Raw genomic sequence first — 12,114 nt, 5'->3', positions numbered from 1 at the left:
CTACCACAAACCAACTCATCATGTGATCTCAGACCGGTCCTTTCCCACGTCCAAGACTCAGTCTTTTCACTCTAAGTTGAGAGGAATAGGTCAAACGAACCCTGAGGCCTCCTCCAGCTCTGATACGGGGTATTTTGGTTTGTCTGATCCCTATCACCCCCTCTTGGAACTTTCAGGTACTACACCAACCTACTCTCCTAGTCTTTTTCCCAGGATTTGAACAAAATCTCCACCACCATCTCCTCCTGACTAAGGGTACTGGGTCCAGGCTGTAGCTATGGAGGTCAAAGAATCACACCAAAAAGGCAGCCTGGCTCCTGGCTCAGTGTTTGGCAAAAGAGGATAGCCTCCCAGTCCCTGCTGCCTTACATGGCCCTGCTCTAAAGGAGAGCAGCGACCACCTTCCTGACACTGGATGAGTCTGGCTGCTCAACCCCCAGAGCACCCAGAGGCGGCAGGGCTGGGGGCTGACGGAAGAGAAAGAAAAACCTTCAACTATTAAATCTGTTTAGTAAAGACAGTTTCGATCATACAAAACAACAGTTTACAACAATCTGAGTGCTGGACACACCATCACAGACAAGGGAGGTGCCTCAGGCACTCGGAGCCCTTCCCCCAACCCAGAGAAGACCCTGGGTGCCCCTCACCACACTGCCCTCGAAGGAGATGAAAGCTGAAGTATTATGGCCACCCCTCCCCCAAAGGGAGGGGGCCATGGGAGGGACCATGGCACAGAGGGCCGCCCCCAGCTCCTCGTTAACACTGGGGAGGACCCACCCTCCCCTCACTGGCCTGGACGCATGAAGCTGAGTTTGTCTGTTTATCTGTGTGCCTGTTTGGGGGGAGGGGGTGTGTGAAGTGGCTAATGAGAAAGGGGCAGAGTCGGGACATCTTTGGTGAGAAACTTCCACCCCCCACTAGGCCACACAATGAGAATCTGAGAGGGGAACCACTAAAGTGGCCCTGCCTTTGCCCATGACGGGGAGCTGGCCAACACCCCCAGAGCTAGGAGAGACACAGCAGATGGAAAAGCCCTGTGTCACCATAAATTGCCCGGGCTCTCCCAGGTGAGCTGATGGGCAGCTCACCAAGAAATGGCTAAAATCTCAAGAAAAATAAAGTGGGTTAATTGTGGCAGGAAGTAGAGAGGTTACCTGGTAGGATCAGCAGCGCAGGGGACAGAGGACAAATGCTGAAACAGGGAGAAGGGGGGGTCCAGTCTTCCTGATTGCTGTGCCAGTGCCTAAGTTACTCCTCTGTACCTCCCAGCACCCAGCTAGCAGACACAGGCCAGAGAGGGCCTGCTTCAAAATCTGGATCAGCTTCCCAGGCACTTTTGTGGGCCCAACGTGGGCAGGGCAGGCCCAAGGAAGGAAAAGGTCCTCAGTCCACAGCAAGGCCCCTCCTGCAGCCCTGCCAGCCTGGCCCTGGCCCCACCTGCTCGGCTCCAGGCGCAGGCACACAGGTGCACACACACACTCACTACCTGCCCACAGGCTGGGGACGTCTGAGGCCCAGCTGGAGGACGTGGGCAGCACCCGGGCCCCAGCCCTCCAAGGCCCTGCGTTCCCACAACACCTCAGCCAGCAGGACCTCAGGCTGTGGTGGGGAGGGCAGTTGGGACAGCACAGGGACATGCCCGATAACAGTTTCCACAATACCCTTTACCAAACCCCAAATCTTTGCAGTATCCTGGGAGGAAGAGGTTTTGGGGGAAGGAGGAGGAGTGGGAAAAAGGACAATAAAAGGTTTCATAAAAATTCCAAGTCAAATTACTGATAAAACTGCAAAATGAGCGCAGGCTCAAGAGCATCTTGCGCCCTTCTCTCACCCTCCCAACCTCCCAGCCTCTCCGGGGCTGGCCAGAACCAAGGCAGGTGATGGCCAAAGGGTCAGAATACTGCTGCTGGCAAGGTTCTCGGCTCCACGCAGCAAAGGCGGAAGGAAGGCGGAAGGGGACAGGTCTGTGTCTCTTCTTTTAAAAACCATATTCACAGAGTTATTGCTTTTCCTCCAGTGGGGCAGGAGGGTGCTCGGCGGCTCAGTGAGCAAGGGCCGCTGCCTCCAGGGCTCGTGCTTTCTTCCGCCTCTTCAGAAGCAGAGGGTTGGAGGCATCTTCGATCTTTTTTATCTTGATTTGCTCATAGTCGACACGCATTGTGGCCAAGGCACTGGTCATCTCCTCCTGGGTGTGTGGAGGTGCACCAAAAAGGGAACAAAAAGAAAGCCAAAGGACAAGGAGGAGAAAAACCAGGAGAGAGAGACAAGGGCACAAGTCAGGACAGGGCGAGGTGATAGGGTCAGGAGCAGAAAGAGAAGAATACAGACTGGTTAGTGGGTCCACGTGGTGGCCAGCAGAGCCAGGGCAACAGAGCGTTGCCACAGCTCTCGCCAGGGCCTGTCCGGAGACTCTGTAGGAGACAGTCACATGGGAAGGCAGAAAGAGCACTGGGCCAGGAGTCAGGAGACCTGGGTTCTGGTCTGTCTCAGGCTGTCACTAGCTATGTGACCTTAAACAACTCACTGCCCCTTTCTAGGCCACAGTTTCCTCATCTGCAAAACGGGGAGATGGTGCCAGGTGATCTTTAAGGTCCCAGGTAATAGAGGGCTCATGGGAAGCACAATGGAGTTTAGACCAGAACACAGAACTCTCTGGCCAAAATGTGATCAGGGAAGTGGCTTAGCATCTATTCTTGTAGCAAAGACATCCAAGGGATGAGGATGCAGAACCCAGCTCTCCCCAGCCAGCACCAGCCCGTGGCATTGAGCACACCTGAGTGAGCGGCAACCCCAAGACCCTCGCAGACAGTGGCTCCCCTCACCTTGACGTCCTCCCACCTCTCCTTGTCCTCCTTCAGGACCCGGCTGGTGTGCAGTGGAGTTTGAGGGACATTCGTTGATTGCTGAGAGAGAAAAAAGGGGTCCAAGTGAAAGCCTGGAACAGGGGAGCACCCCGGGCTGAGCCTCACCCCCGAGGGGCAGCCCCCCTGGCCCAGATCTCCCTAGTGCACCACACTCACCATGATCCAGGGGTGGTTCATAAACTCTGTGATGGTCATTCTCTGAGTGGGCTCTGTTTTCAGCAGGTTCCGAATGAGCATCTTCACTGTGGGGTGATGCAGGGGACAGGCACAGAAAGGTCAGGGGTCACTCTCCCTATCCTGATCTCTCCTATGGTTTTCGGGGCTCAAAGGAACAGCCCCAACACCCCTTATCTGGTTAGGCCACTCGATAGGCCCGACAAGGCCCCTCTCCCTGGCTCGGCCTCAGGCCCTTCACACAGGCAGGACGTACCCAGCAGGTGTGGGCACAGGCACAGCTATGGCACCCACACGAGAAGGTCCATGGGTACACATCACCCTCCCATGTGCAGGGGCTCCTCCCCTTTCCTGAAATGCTGGGCCCCTACCTTCCTCTGATACTTCTGACCACTCTGGGTTGGGGAATTCATACTGGCCCATTCGGATGCGACTCTTCATGCCCGGAGAGATGGCAAGGCCATGGTTGGAGTAGAAGGGTGGGTACCCACACAGCCTGAGCCACAAGAGGAGACAGGGAGAGAGGAAGAGGACAGATTCGGTGTTATTTAGGGGACTGTACCAGGAACAGGGTGAAAAACAGGCTCTTCTCCATGTAAAGGTCACAAAGAAGCAGAAGCTCATTGACTCAATCACACTATACAAAGTCAAGGACAGGACCCGGAAGCTAATATACCAATTACCTAAACTGCACACTCCTGCCAATTAGCTAGTTTACACCCCATTTAACTATGGAAACCCACCAAGCATTGAGAAAGGGGGCATGCAGGGGATTCCCAGGGACTCCCCCATCCAAAAGCGGATACTAACATTTGCCTCTTCCTCTCTTCCTGGAGAGGTACAGCCTTCCTCCTGCCCCCAGCCCAGCCCTCCCCGCCCCAACACACTCACAAGATATACATGATGACACCCAGAGACCACATGTCACAGGACTTGTCATACTTCTCTGGGCCCAACACTTCCGGAGCTGCAAACCAAAGGTCAACATGAGTAGGCGCAGCCTTTGGAGCACCATCATCTGCTCCAGCATCATTTGGATGATGCTTCCTACCCAACCCTTTAGCCAATCACGATGGGACAGCAACTCGGGATGGGAAGAGGAACACCCAGAGCCCAACCTTGGCTTGGAAGGAGAGCAGAAGCCTCTCTTCCAAAGAGGAACCAACCCAAGGGCTAGAACCTTAAGACTAAAAAATCCCTTAACTACAACAGACTTTCAGTCCTATGCTGCCCATTTAATATGACATTTTCTGAGAGCTTGTTCTGTGTCAGGCAGCTAAGGCTCCAGAACTCAATCTAGGTCCCAAATTCCATGGAGAACTTGATGGAATGATAGCTCTTCTCAAGGAAAAGTGAACTGTGCAGCAAATGCTGCCTACAATCTCAGGCAGATAATTTCCTTTCACATCAGAACCAGTGCCCAAAGGTCTTAAGGACGTGACTTCCCCAGGAGCTGGGGTCCCCTGAGGCCTGCAAGAAGAGGGGAGGAAAGTGCTGAGGAGAGAATCGGTCCCAGGGTCTCTTCTGGACTCACCCACATAATACGGCGTATAACAAGGAGTGGTCAAAGAGTTGTGGCTGGTGGTTTCCTTGGCAAAGCCAAAATCAGTGAGTTTCAGGATGGCATTGGGCCTTTTAGAGGTGTACAAAAGATTCTCAGGCTACAGGGAGGAAGAGAGACAGATAAGTAACAATCTTGGGTCTGTAAGGGGCTATCAGAAACCAAAGGGGTAATGATTCATTCATTTGTTCGATCATTCATTCAACAGCCATTTGTCTAGTCGCTGTGACCTGGACACTGTGAGGAACACCAGCTATATCAGACCAGGTTCCTGCCTCTAGAGTATCTATAGTGTGCTTGGAGATAGGAGATGAACACACAGAACCAGCAATGAACTCTACAGGGACGTGAAAAACCAAGACCACAGCTGAGAAGTGCTAAGGAGAACCACAGGGCTGAGTGTGGCCAGAGGAGGCTTCACTCTTGGGTTTGTGGGTTTGCCCGTGGGCAGGGAGGGCAGGGCCCTGAGGGCAGAGCTGCCCCATTCTAGCCTCAGGAACCAGGCGGCAAGGCGCAAGCCAACGCTGGCACTCCAGCACCCCACCCTAGGGCATCACGGCCCTACTCCCTTGACCCCCCACAGCACCTGAGCTGGTGGTAGAAGCAGCGGGTACCTTGACATCCCGATGAGCAATGTTGATGGAGTGCAAATACTGGATGGCCTCCCCAATGCTCTTCATGATTTCTGATGCTTCTGTAAAGAGAACAGAAGGTGGGAGCAACAAAGAAAGTCATAAAGGAGTGTTCGAAAACTTAATGCTCTAGTCCCATGCAGCCTGAGGCTCCGCACACCCACCACGTACCCCCACGCCAAAGAAATGAGGAGCGACCGTGGCCTCAGCTGAGGACGATACTCCCATCAGTGAGCTGGAGGCTGTAGCAGGCCTCAACACCCGCCACTGAGAGCAGGCACTCAAAACCTTCCAGATACCCCACTGCCCTGTCTGCCCAAGGCCTGGCCCCACAACAGACCCTTTCTACCTCTTTCTGTGAACGCTTGGTCTCCTCGGTCTTGGATTCGGCTAAAGAGTTCTCCACCATCCAAACTAAAACAAAACCACCATTAGAAACAGGAATAGAGCACCCGTTCACATCCCACCACCATTCTCCCCTGCAGCCAGTGTTCCCTACCCTTTAAAGAAATCAAGCATTTACACCTGAAGCTTCAGGGTCCAGGCAGAGGCTGTGCCCAGAGGGTGAGGGGCTGAGTGGGGACCGGCTGGGCCAGAACAGGATGTGCAGGGCTGCTTACCACTCCATAACAATCAGCAGGCACTTCCTCCCCGCATACAGATTCTCATAGACATCCACGATCCGGACAATGTGTGGGCACTGGGAGGCCCTCCAGTGCAGCTCCACCTCCCTGCGGGCCTTGGGGCAGTCTTGAAGCATCTGCAAGGCAAAAGGTCTCCTGAGTAACCGCACTTTCTCTGCAGGGGACGGCTGGCTGCTGCCTACTCCAAGCCCTGGGCCCAAGTACCTTCTTACATCCTCACTGATGCACCATACACTTCCCCTGGCCTCTCCTTCTCCTGGATCCTGAAGCCCTTCTCACAGAAAAGTCTACCCGTACACAGAATTTGCCTGTAATCTCAGGCTTGTGCAGCATCTTTCACTACTCTAAACAAAACTTCAGTTTGACCCCTCCTGGGATCAGCTCCACAGAGACCAGTCCTCAGGCCATCTTGTCCAGCTGGGCCTTTCTCCAGCTAAGAGCATGACATCCATTCTAAAAGACTGGCAGAAGCTAATTACTGGAAGGTGGGGGCGGGCGGGTGCACAGAGAAAGGCTGAGGAAAAAAAACAAATAAACAATATAATAATGGAAAGAGGGCCAGAGAGAGGAGAGATTCCAGAATCAGTAAGAAAAGGCACTTCCAAGATCACTCAAACTCACCACACCAAATCCAGAGCAGTATACTTCAGGCAACCAACAGATGGCCCCTCGAGTCACGCAGATGCAGTTCTTACTAAGCTTGCAACCTTGAGCAAGTTATTTAACTGAGCCGGTTCCTGCCCCCTCTTCTTTCCTAGACCAGGTGTCTAGGGGCACTAAAAGGAGACTGGGTCACTCCATAGCTCCAGGGGCTGAAACTTGACTAGTCTAAGCCAGTCCTAGTAATTCTAGCACCTTTGCGAGTGCCTGGCTTGGGAAAGAGCCTAAGACTGGAGGCTGGCCAAGAAGACTTTGTAGGAAACCTGTCGATGGTTCCCTTAAAGGGAGCGTAAGGAAGCTATGTGATCTCCCCTAAACGTCGTCCTACCTGGGACCACAGCCATCTTCTTGGTACCATGGGAAAGGGCAGCCTAAAAGGATGCACCAACACAGAGAGGAAGGCAATCGGGAGAGATGACACCAGTTGGGGCCTCAGTGCCACGACTGTGCATCCCTCAGGACTTCTTCTTTGGTAAGATAATAAACTGTCCTCACTGTTCAAACTGTTTTTAGTAATTTTTTTTAAATGACTGAAAACAAAAGCATTCTGATACATAGCTGCTGAGTAAAATGGGATAATGGTCTCCATCTTACGGTTTTGTTGTGAAGATTAAATGAAATTCCTAAGTCTGCAAAGCACCTAGCAGAGCCTGGCATGTACTCAATAATAATAGCTGCTGCTCCTATTACAGAGTGCTTGCTAAGTACACGGCACAGAGGCCAACATAACTGAGACCGGGATCCTCGCAGAGCTTATCACTTCCACAGGAAGTCAAGATTAGCCCTGTGGCACACACTCCAACTGAGGATAGGGTGGTCAGGAAGACAGCCAGGCTGGGAAGAAAGGGACAGGCAGAGGAAAGGCATCCAGACAGGCAAAACTGTGGGAATCAAAGCACAGACTGGCTGAGAGGGAGGGCTGGGCAATGCAGTAAGGAAAGATCAAAGACCTGCCAGAAAGAGCATGTAACTTAATAAATAAGACCAGATGGCCAGAATGGAGCCAGGTTGCAGAGGGCCATGAAACAGGCATTTCCAACAATAAAACAATAAAGTATTCATTTAGCCCCTATGACATGCTGGGCTTTCCAAATTTTACAGCAATTGCCATTTTATAGGATTAGGAAACTGAGGCTCAGAGAAGTGACATGTCTGAGGCTACACTCCTGGGAAAAGGCAGAACCAGGGTTGGAATCCAGATTTCAGAGGAGGCCCTCCAGAGCCCAGGCATCCAGATTTCTGAAGAGGTATAGAGGCCAAGACTTGTCAGTACAGACTGACTTTGCATTTAAGGGGATTCCTCAAACACGTGTCCAGCAGCAACCAGAAACCAGATAATTCAGAGCCTCTAGGGGAGTAGGCAGAAGGCAGGGCCTCCATGGGGTCACACTGCCACCTAGTGGCTGCCAGAGGACAACGCACAGGTCCTCAGTTCACCACCTTTATCCTTCACTTGGACTGACCAGGAAAAAGTTTACTTTCCTTTCCCATGCTCCAAAAGGAGCAGGAAGAGGCACTGGGCTGATTTCATTTGCAGGTAGTTCAATTCAACAAGCATTTACTGAATTCTTACTACGGCCATACATTGAGCTAAACGCCAAGACCAAATGGAAGAGTCATGATCTGAAAAGAATAGCTTGGGGAGAGGGGGCACTAGGGGAGGTAGACACACAGAAAAGGCTCAGAAACCAATGAGGTAATGCGCTGTAGGTGCGAGAGATTCACATGGTTCAGGAGCAAAAGGTCCCAGAGCAGCTAAGCAGGAAAGACCGCTAGTGCCCTCTGCAGGCACACAGTAACTGAAGCCCTGAGAAGAACCCAAATTGACAGATTTACTCAGAGGCAGCGCGAGGCCCTGGATTTACATCAGGAGAGACTTGGCCCCAGCCTGTAAAATGGCAAATAGCCTTGGAGAAGTCATTACCTCTCTGAGCCTATTTCCACACGTATAAAATAGGAGTGATTGTATCAGTCAGGTCCCCTCCCCCACTGAGCCAGTGTAAGCATCTAATAAAATAATACTTCTCCAAGCGTCCTGTTATAAGAACTGTAAGTCAGCAGCCTTACAGCAACAGCAGAGCTGGCCCCTCTGGCAGCCACACTGAGTTAAGAAGCATGCTGATGTAGCCAGTAGAGGACGCTGTGGCTGCACTGGCAATGCTGCCAATGGGTTTCTGCCTGCAGCCCACTGACCACCTCCAACCAGAACGTGCGAAGTGAGGATGCCCGTCGGCAGAGCACTCACTGCCAGCTTTGCCTATGACGCATCAGAGCGTGGGGCATGAGGCAAAGAGAACTGGAGTCAGAAAGCCTGGGTTCACGTTCTACCTCCACTTACACAAATACCCTACCTGTTAGAGGAGCTGGATCGATGTAGTACAAGGAACCTGAGTTTTGGAATCAAAGTATGTATGTATATTTTGAATTCCAAGTTTTGTGCTTCCTAGCTTATAAAAGCAAGTCAACCTACCTTTCTGAAAACAGTTTCCTTGTCTATAAAATTGGATTAAATATCCTTGAAGGTTATTTAGAAACCCTATATAGGTTACTTTTCAGTTTTTGAAAACTTAACCATTTTACACATGTATACCTTATTTCCCCAACTCAACTGAGTTCCTAAAGGGCAAGAGTTGCAATCTGTTCAATCCCTTCCTCCTCCTCTGTTCACCCAAAGATGATTTTTTAAAAACATTTTCCTATATTAAGGAAAAGGAACTTCTGAGTCAACACACCTTGTTACTGTTGCTTCTTTGCCCTAAAGACTCTGCCTCACAGTGGCTCCTCTCAGAAAAGTTACTGTGCATGAACGGTGAGCAGCAAACCAGGACTCGCTGTCCCTGGGTTACCTGGAAAGGCTCGTACTTTTAAATTCTTAATGAAAAATAACAAGAATTTCCCACAAAGACTGGTAATTGCTGTCAGAGTCTAAAGCTTTTCAGAAATCCCTCAATGGATGTGAAAACCAAACCTAGCTAAGAAGGCAAGACCTTCAAATTGGTAGGGCAGGTTGGTTAACATCACGGGCAGAGGCACAAGGAGCCAGAGACTTCTTTAATTAACTGCTTAGAGCAGAAAGCCTGGAGAGAGGAAATCAATGATGTGCTAATCTGGAGTACAGAGCTAAGTAAAGAACAGCAGGGATGTGGCCTGAGTGCCAAACCAGAGAAGAGAGAGAGAAAACAGGATCCTAAGGGCGCTGCCAGAGGCCACCAGCAGAGTGAGGTAGGGCAGCAGGTTCAACCAGAAGCCAAGAGAATCAAATAGGAAAGGCTCTTACTTCTCTGGGGATAGACAAGAAGGACAGTGGAGGCCAAACGGCCCAAGAACACAAGTCTTGAGGGTAAGGGGCTGAAGGAAAGAAAGGTCTTCTGTCTAAAAGGCAACAGACCTCAAGGAATGCCTGGAAGGAATAGTTAGACATTTTAAACCCATGCTAAGCCTGGAAGAGATGCTGGCAGGCTTGAGCTCCATGTAGCTGGTGTCTGAAATCCTCCTGCACTTAGAAAAGGTCAGTCATTGCGTATGCTCTATGCAACAGGAGAGGCACCCTGCCAAGTAAGGCGGGGGCAGGGGACGGGGCCACAGAGCCAAAGTCAGGAGAGGAGCCTCTGGGCAGTGGTAGCAGTGAGAGAGGTATGAGAGCTCTCCCCAAATACTGCTCCACAGCTCTTTTTGCCAGAACCTGAAGGGAAGAGGAATGGGATCTCCAATTCTGGGTGCTCAAGCTCCTCCTCAGATACCCCCACAAGATCTTCCATCATGGAAGACAAGAGCACAAGCAGCATGGCAAGCCTATCCAAGCCGGAAGAAAGCAAAGGGAGAGGAATCCCTAGGCCTGCGGTACTGCCCACCAAGCAGATGTAAGATAAGTCCCAGGCCCAAGGGATCACCCCACCACCTAATACCTGTGTGCACTTGAGGAAGGTTTTAACTGCTTTGTGCCTCAGTTTCCCCATCTGTTAAATACGATAATAAAAGTAACTACACCTTATGGGGCTGCTGCATTAAATGAGTTAATACATACACATGATGTAAATTCTAAAAACGGTGCTTTCACACATGGGAAACACTGCATTACAGTTTGCTACTATTATTATCCTACCCCCAATGTGTTAGAATCCCACTGGGGTGGGCAGCTCAGATCCCAATGATGCCCATTTCCTTTAAGAGTGTTATTTATAGCTCTAGGCACTGGTAGAGCAGGGAACCCAGGATACTGGGAGGGAAGCAGACTTTGGCATCCCAGCCCTGGGCTCTCCCTCCCTACACCACCTAAACTGAACAGCTGGAGTGGGGGTGGGGGTGCACATATAATGAAAAAAGGAAACCATCCCTGCCCAAAATTGATTAAGTGCCAACAGTGATGCAAAAGTCTGACTCAGGCACTAGTGTGTTGTCCCTGCATAGTGCCTGTTGTTAAACAAGACCTCTGCAGTCCCAGGAGCGGCCAGGGCCACTCACACATTTCCCTGGGTCCTAGATGCCCTCTGCACCACATGGTAGGGGGCATCCCCGGGTACTCTGTGAGAAGGAGCACAGCCACCATGGGAGTCCTAGCAACCTTCTGAGCACAGTGCTCACACAGAGCAGGAAATAGAAAACTCCTGCTTCCAGAAGCACTGTGTTAAATGGGTGCCATGTACTTCAAGTGGGTGATCCCACCTAACCATCATACACTGCAAGAGAAATGTTAGAGGATTCATTCAAGGCAGGGCTGGAATCTGAACCCTGCACTTACTGCCTGCCCCAAAGGCTCTTTTCTACCACCCCAGTAAGGCAAAGAATGAAAGAGCTGCCTGAGACTGCCCATGACATCAACAGTCAGGAAGTAGGACTAAAAATGTATATGCCTTAGAATACAAACCCTTTGATCTTAAAATTCCTTTCTTAAAACTTTACACCCCACAGAACTAGTCATAGATCTAGCTTTAAGGATATATATGCCCCAATAGTTATTTACTTTAATAAGAAATGACAAACTTACTGTCCAGAAACAAGCAATAGAGATTGTTTTTAAAAAGTGTGTATATGTATGTATGTACACAAAACATAATCATTGAAACAATGTTTTAGAAAATTAATAATGGGGAAATGGATTCATAAATGTCCATTAGATTCTCCGTGCCTACAACTGCAAGCAAGAAAATTGTAGCCATCACCCACATGGAATCTAAGTCCCCTTTTGATATAGAGGTGGAGTGGACATCACCCTCCCAGGGTCCACAGGATGGAGGAATAAAATATGAATTAGTTGGGCTTACTGATATTCTACTATGGAACAATTGTGACTAGTAATGGAAGAAATTTTAGCATTGATGTGGAGAAAGTGGCCACGATAGTTGCCGGGGGCAGGAAGAGGTAAGAAGAGATGTGATGTGGGGGCGTTTTCAGGACTTGGGAGTTGTCCTGAATGTTGTTGCAGGGACAGCTGCTGGACATTATATATCCTGCCATAACCCACTGGGTGGACTGGGGGAGAGTGTAAACTACACTGTGGACTGTTATGCCTGTGGTGTGGTGGTGCTCTGAGGTATGTTCCCCAATCACAATGAGTGTGCTGTGGTGGTGGTGGGAGGGAT

General features: G+C 50.6%; 1 protein-coding gene across 1 annotated transcript in view; it reads right to left on the bottom strand.

Moving 5' to 3' along the window:
* Positions 1–490: 490 nt before the first annotated feature.
* The window catches only part of MAPKAPK2 (MAPK activated protein kinase 2), a 53,548-nt gene continuing 41,924 nt past the window's right edge, over positions 491–12,114 (bottom strand). Inside the window, exons 2-10 of the mRNA XM_004470043.5 lie at positions 5,852–5,991; positions 5,581–5,645; positions 5,214–5,293; positions 4,573–4,699; positions 3,930–4,005; positions 3,410–3,534; positions 3,021–3,106; positions 2,823–2,903; positions 491–2,185 (exon numbers count right to left, since the gene is read on the bottom strand). Coding sequence (XP_004470100.1) covers positions 2,042–2,185; positions 2,823–2,903; positions 3,021–3,106; positions 3,410–3,534; positions 3,930–4,005; positions 4,573–4,699; positions 5,214–5,293; positions 5,581–5,645; positions 5,852–5,991 — 924 coding nt within the window. The 3' untranslated portion in view covers positions 491–2,041. The remainder of the gene's footprint in view (positions 2,186–2,822; positions 2,904–3,020; positions 3,107–3,409; positions 3,535–3,929; positions 4,006–4,572; positions 4,700–5,213; positions 5,294–5,580; positions 5,646–5,851; positions 5,992–12,114) is intronic.

The sequence above is a fragment of the Dasypus novemcinctus genome, chromosome 13 (assembly GCF_030445035.2).
Source record: "Dasypus novemcinctus isolate mDasNov1 chromosome 13, mDasNov1.1.hap2, whole genome shotgun sequence".
In the NCBI taxonomy this organism is placed as follows: domain Eukaryota; kingdom Metazoa; phylum Chordata; class Mammalia; order Cingulata; family Dasypodidae; genus Dasypus; species Dasypus novemcinctus.
The sequence above is the reverse complement of the archived record's forward strand: the minus strand, read 5'-3'. Positions and strand labels throughout refer to the sequence as shown.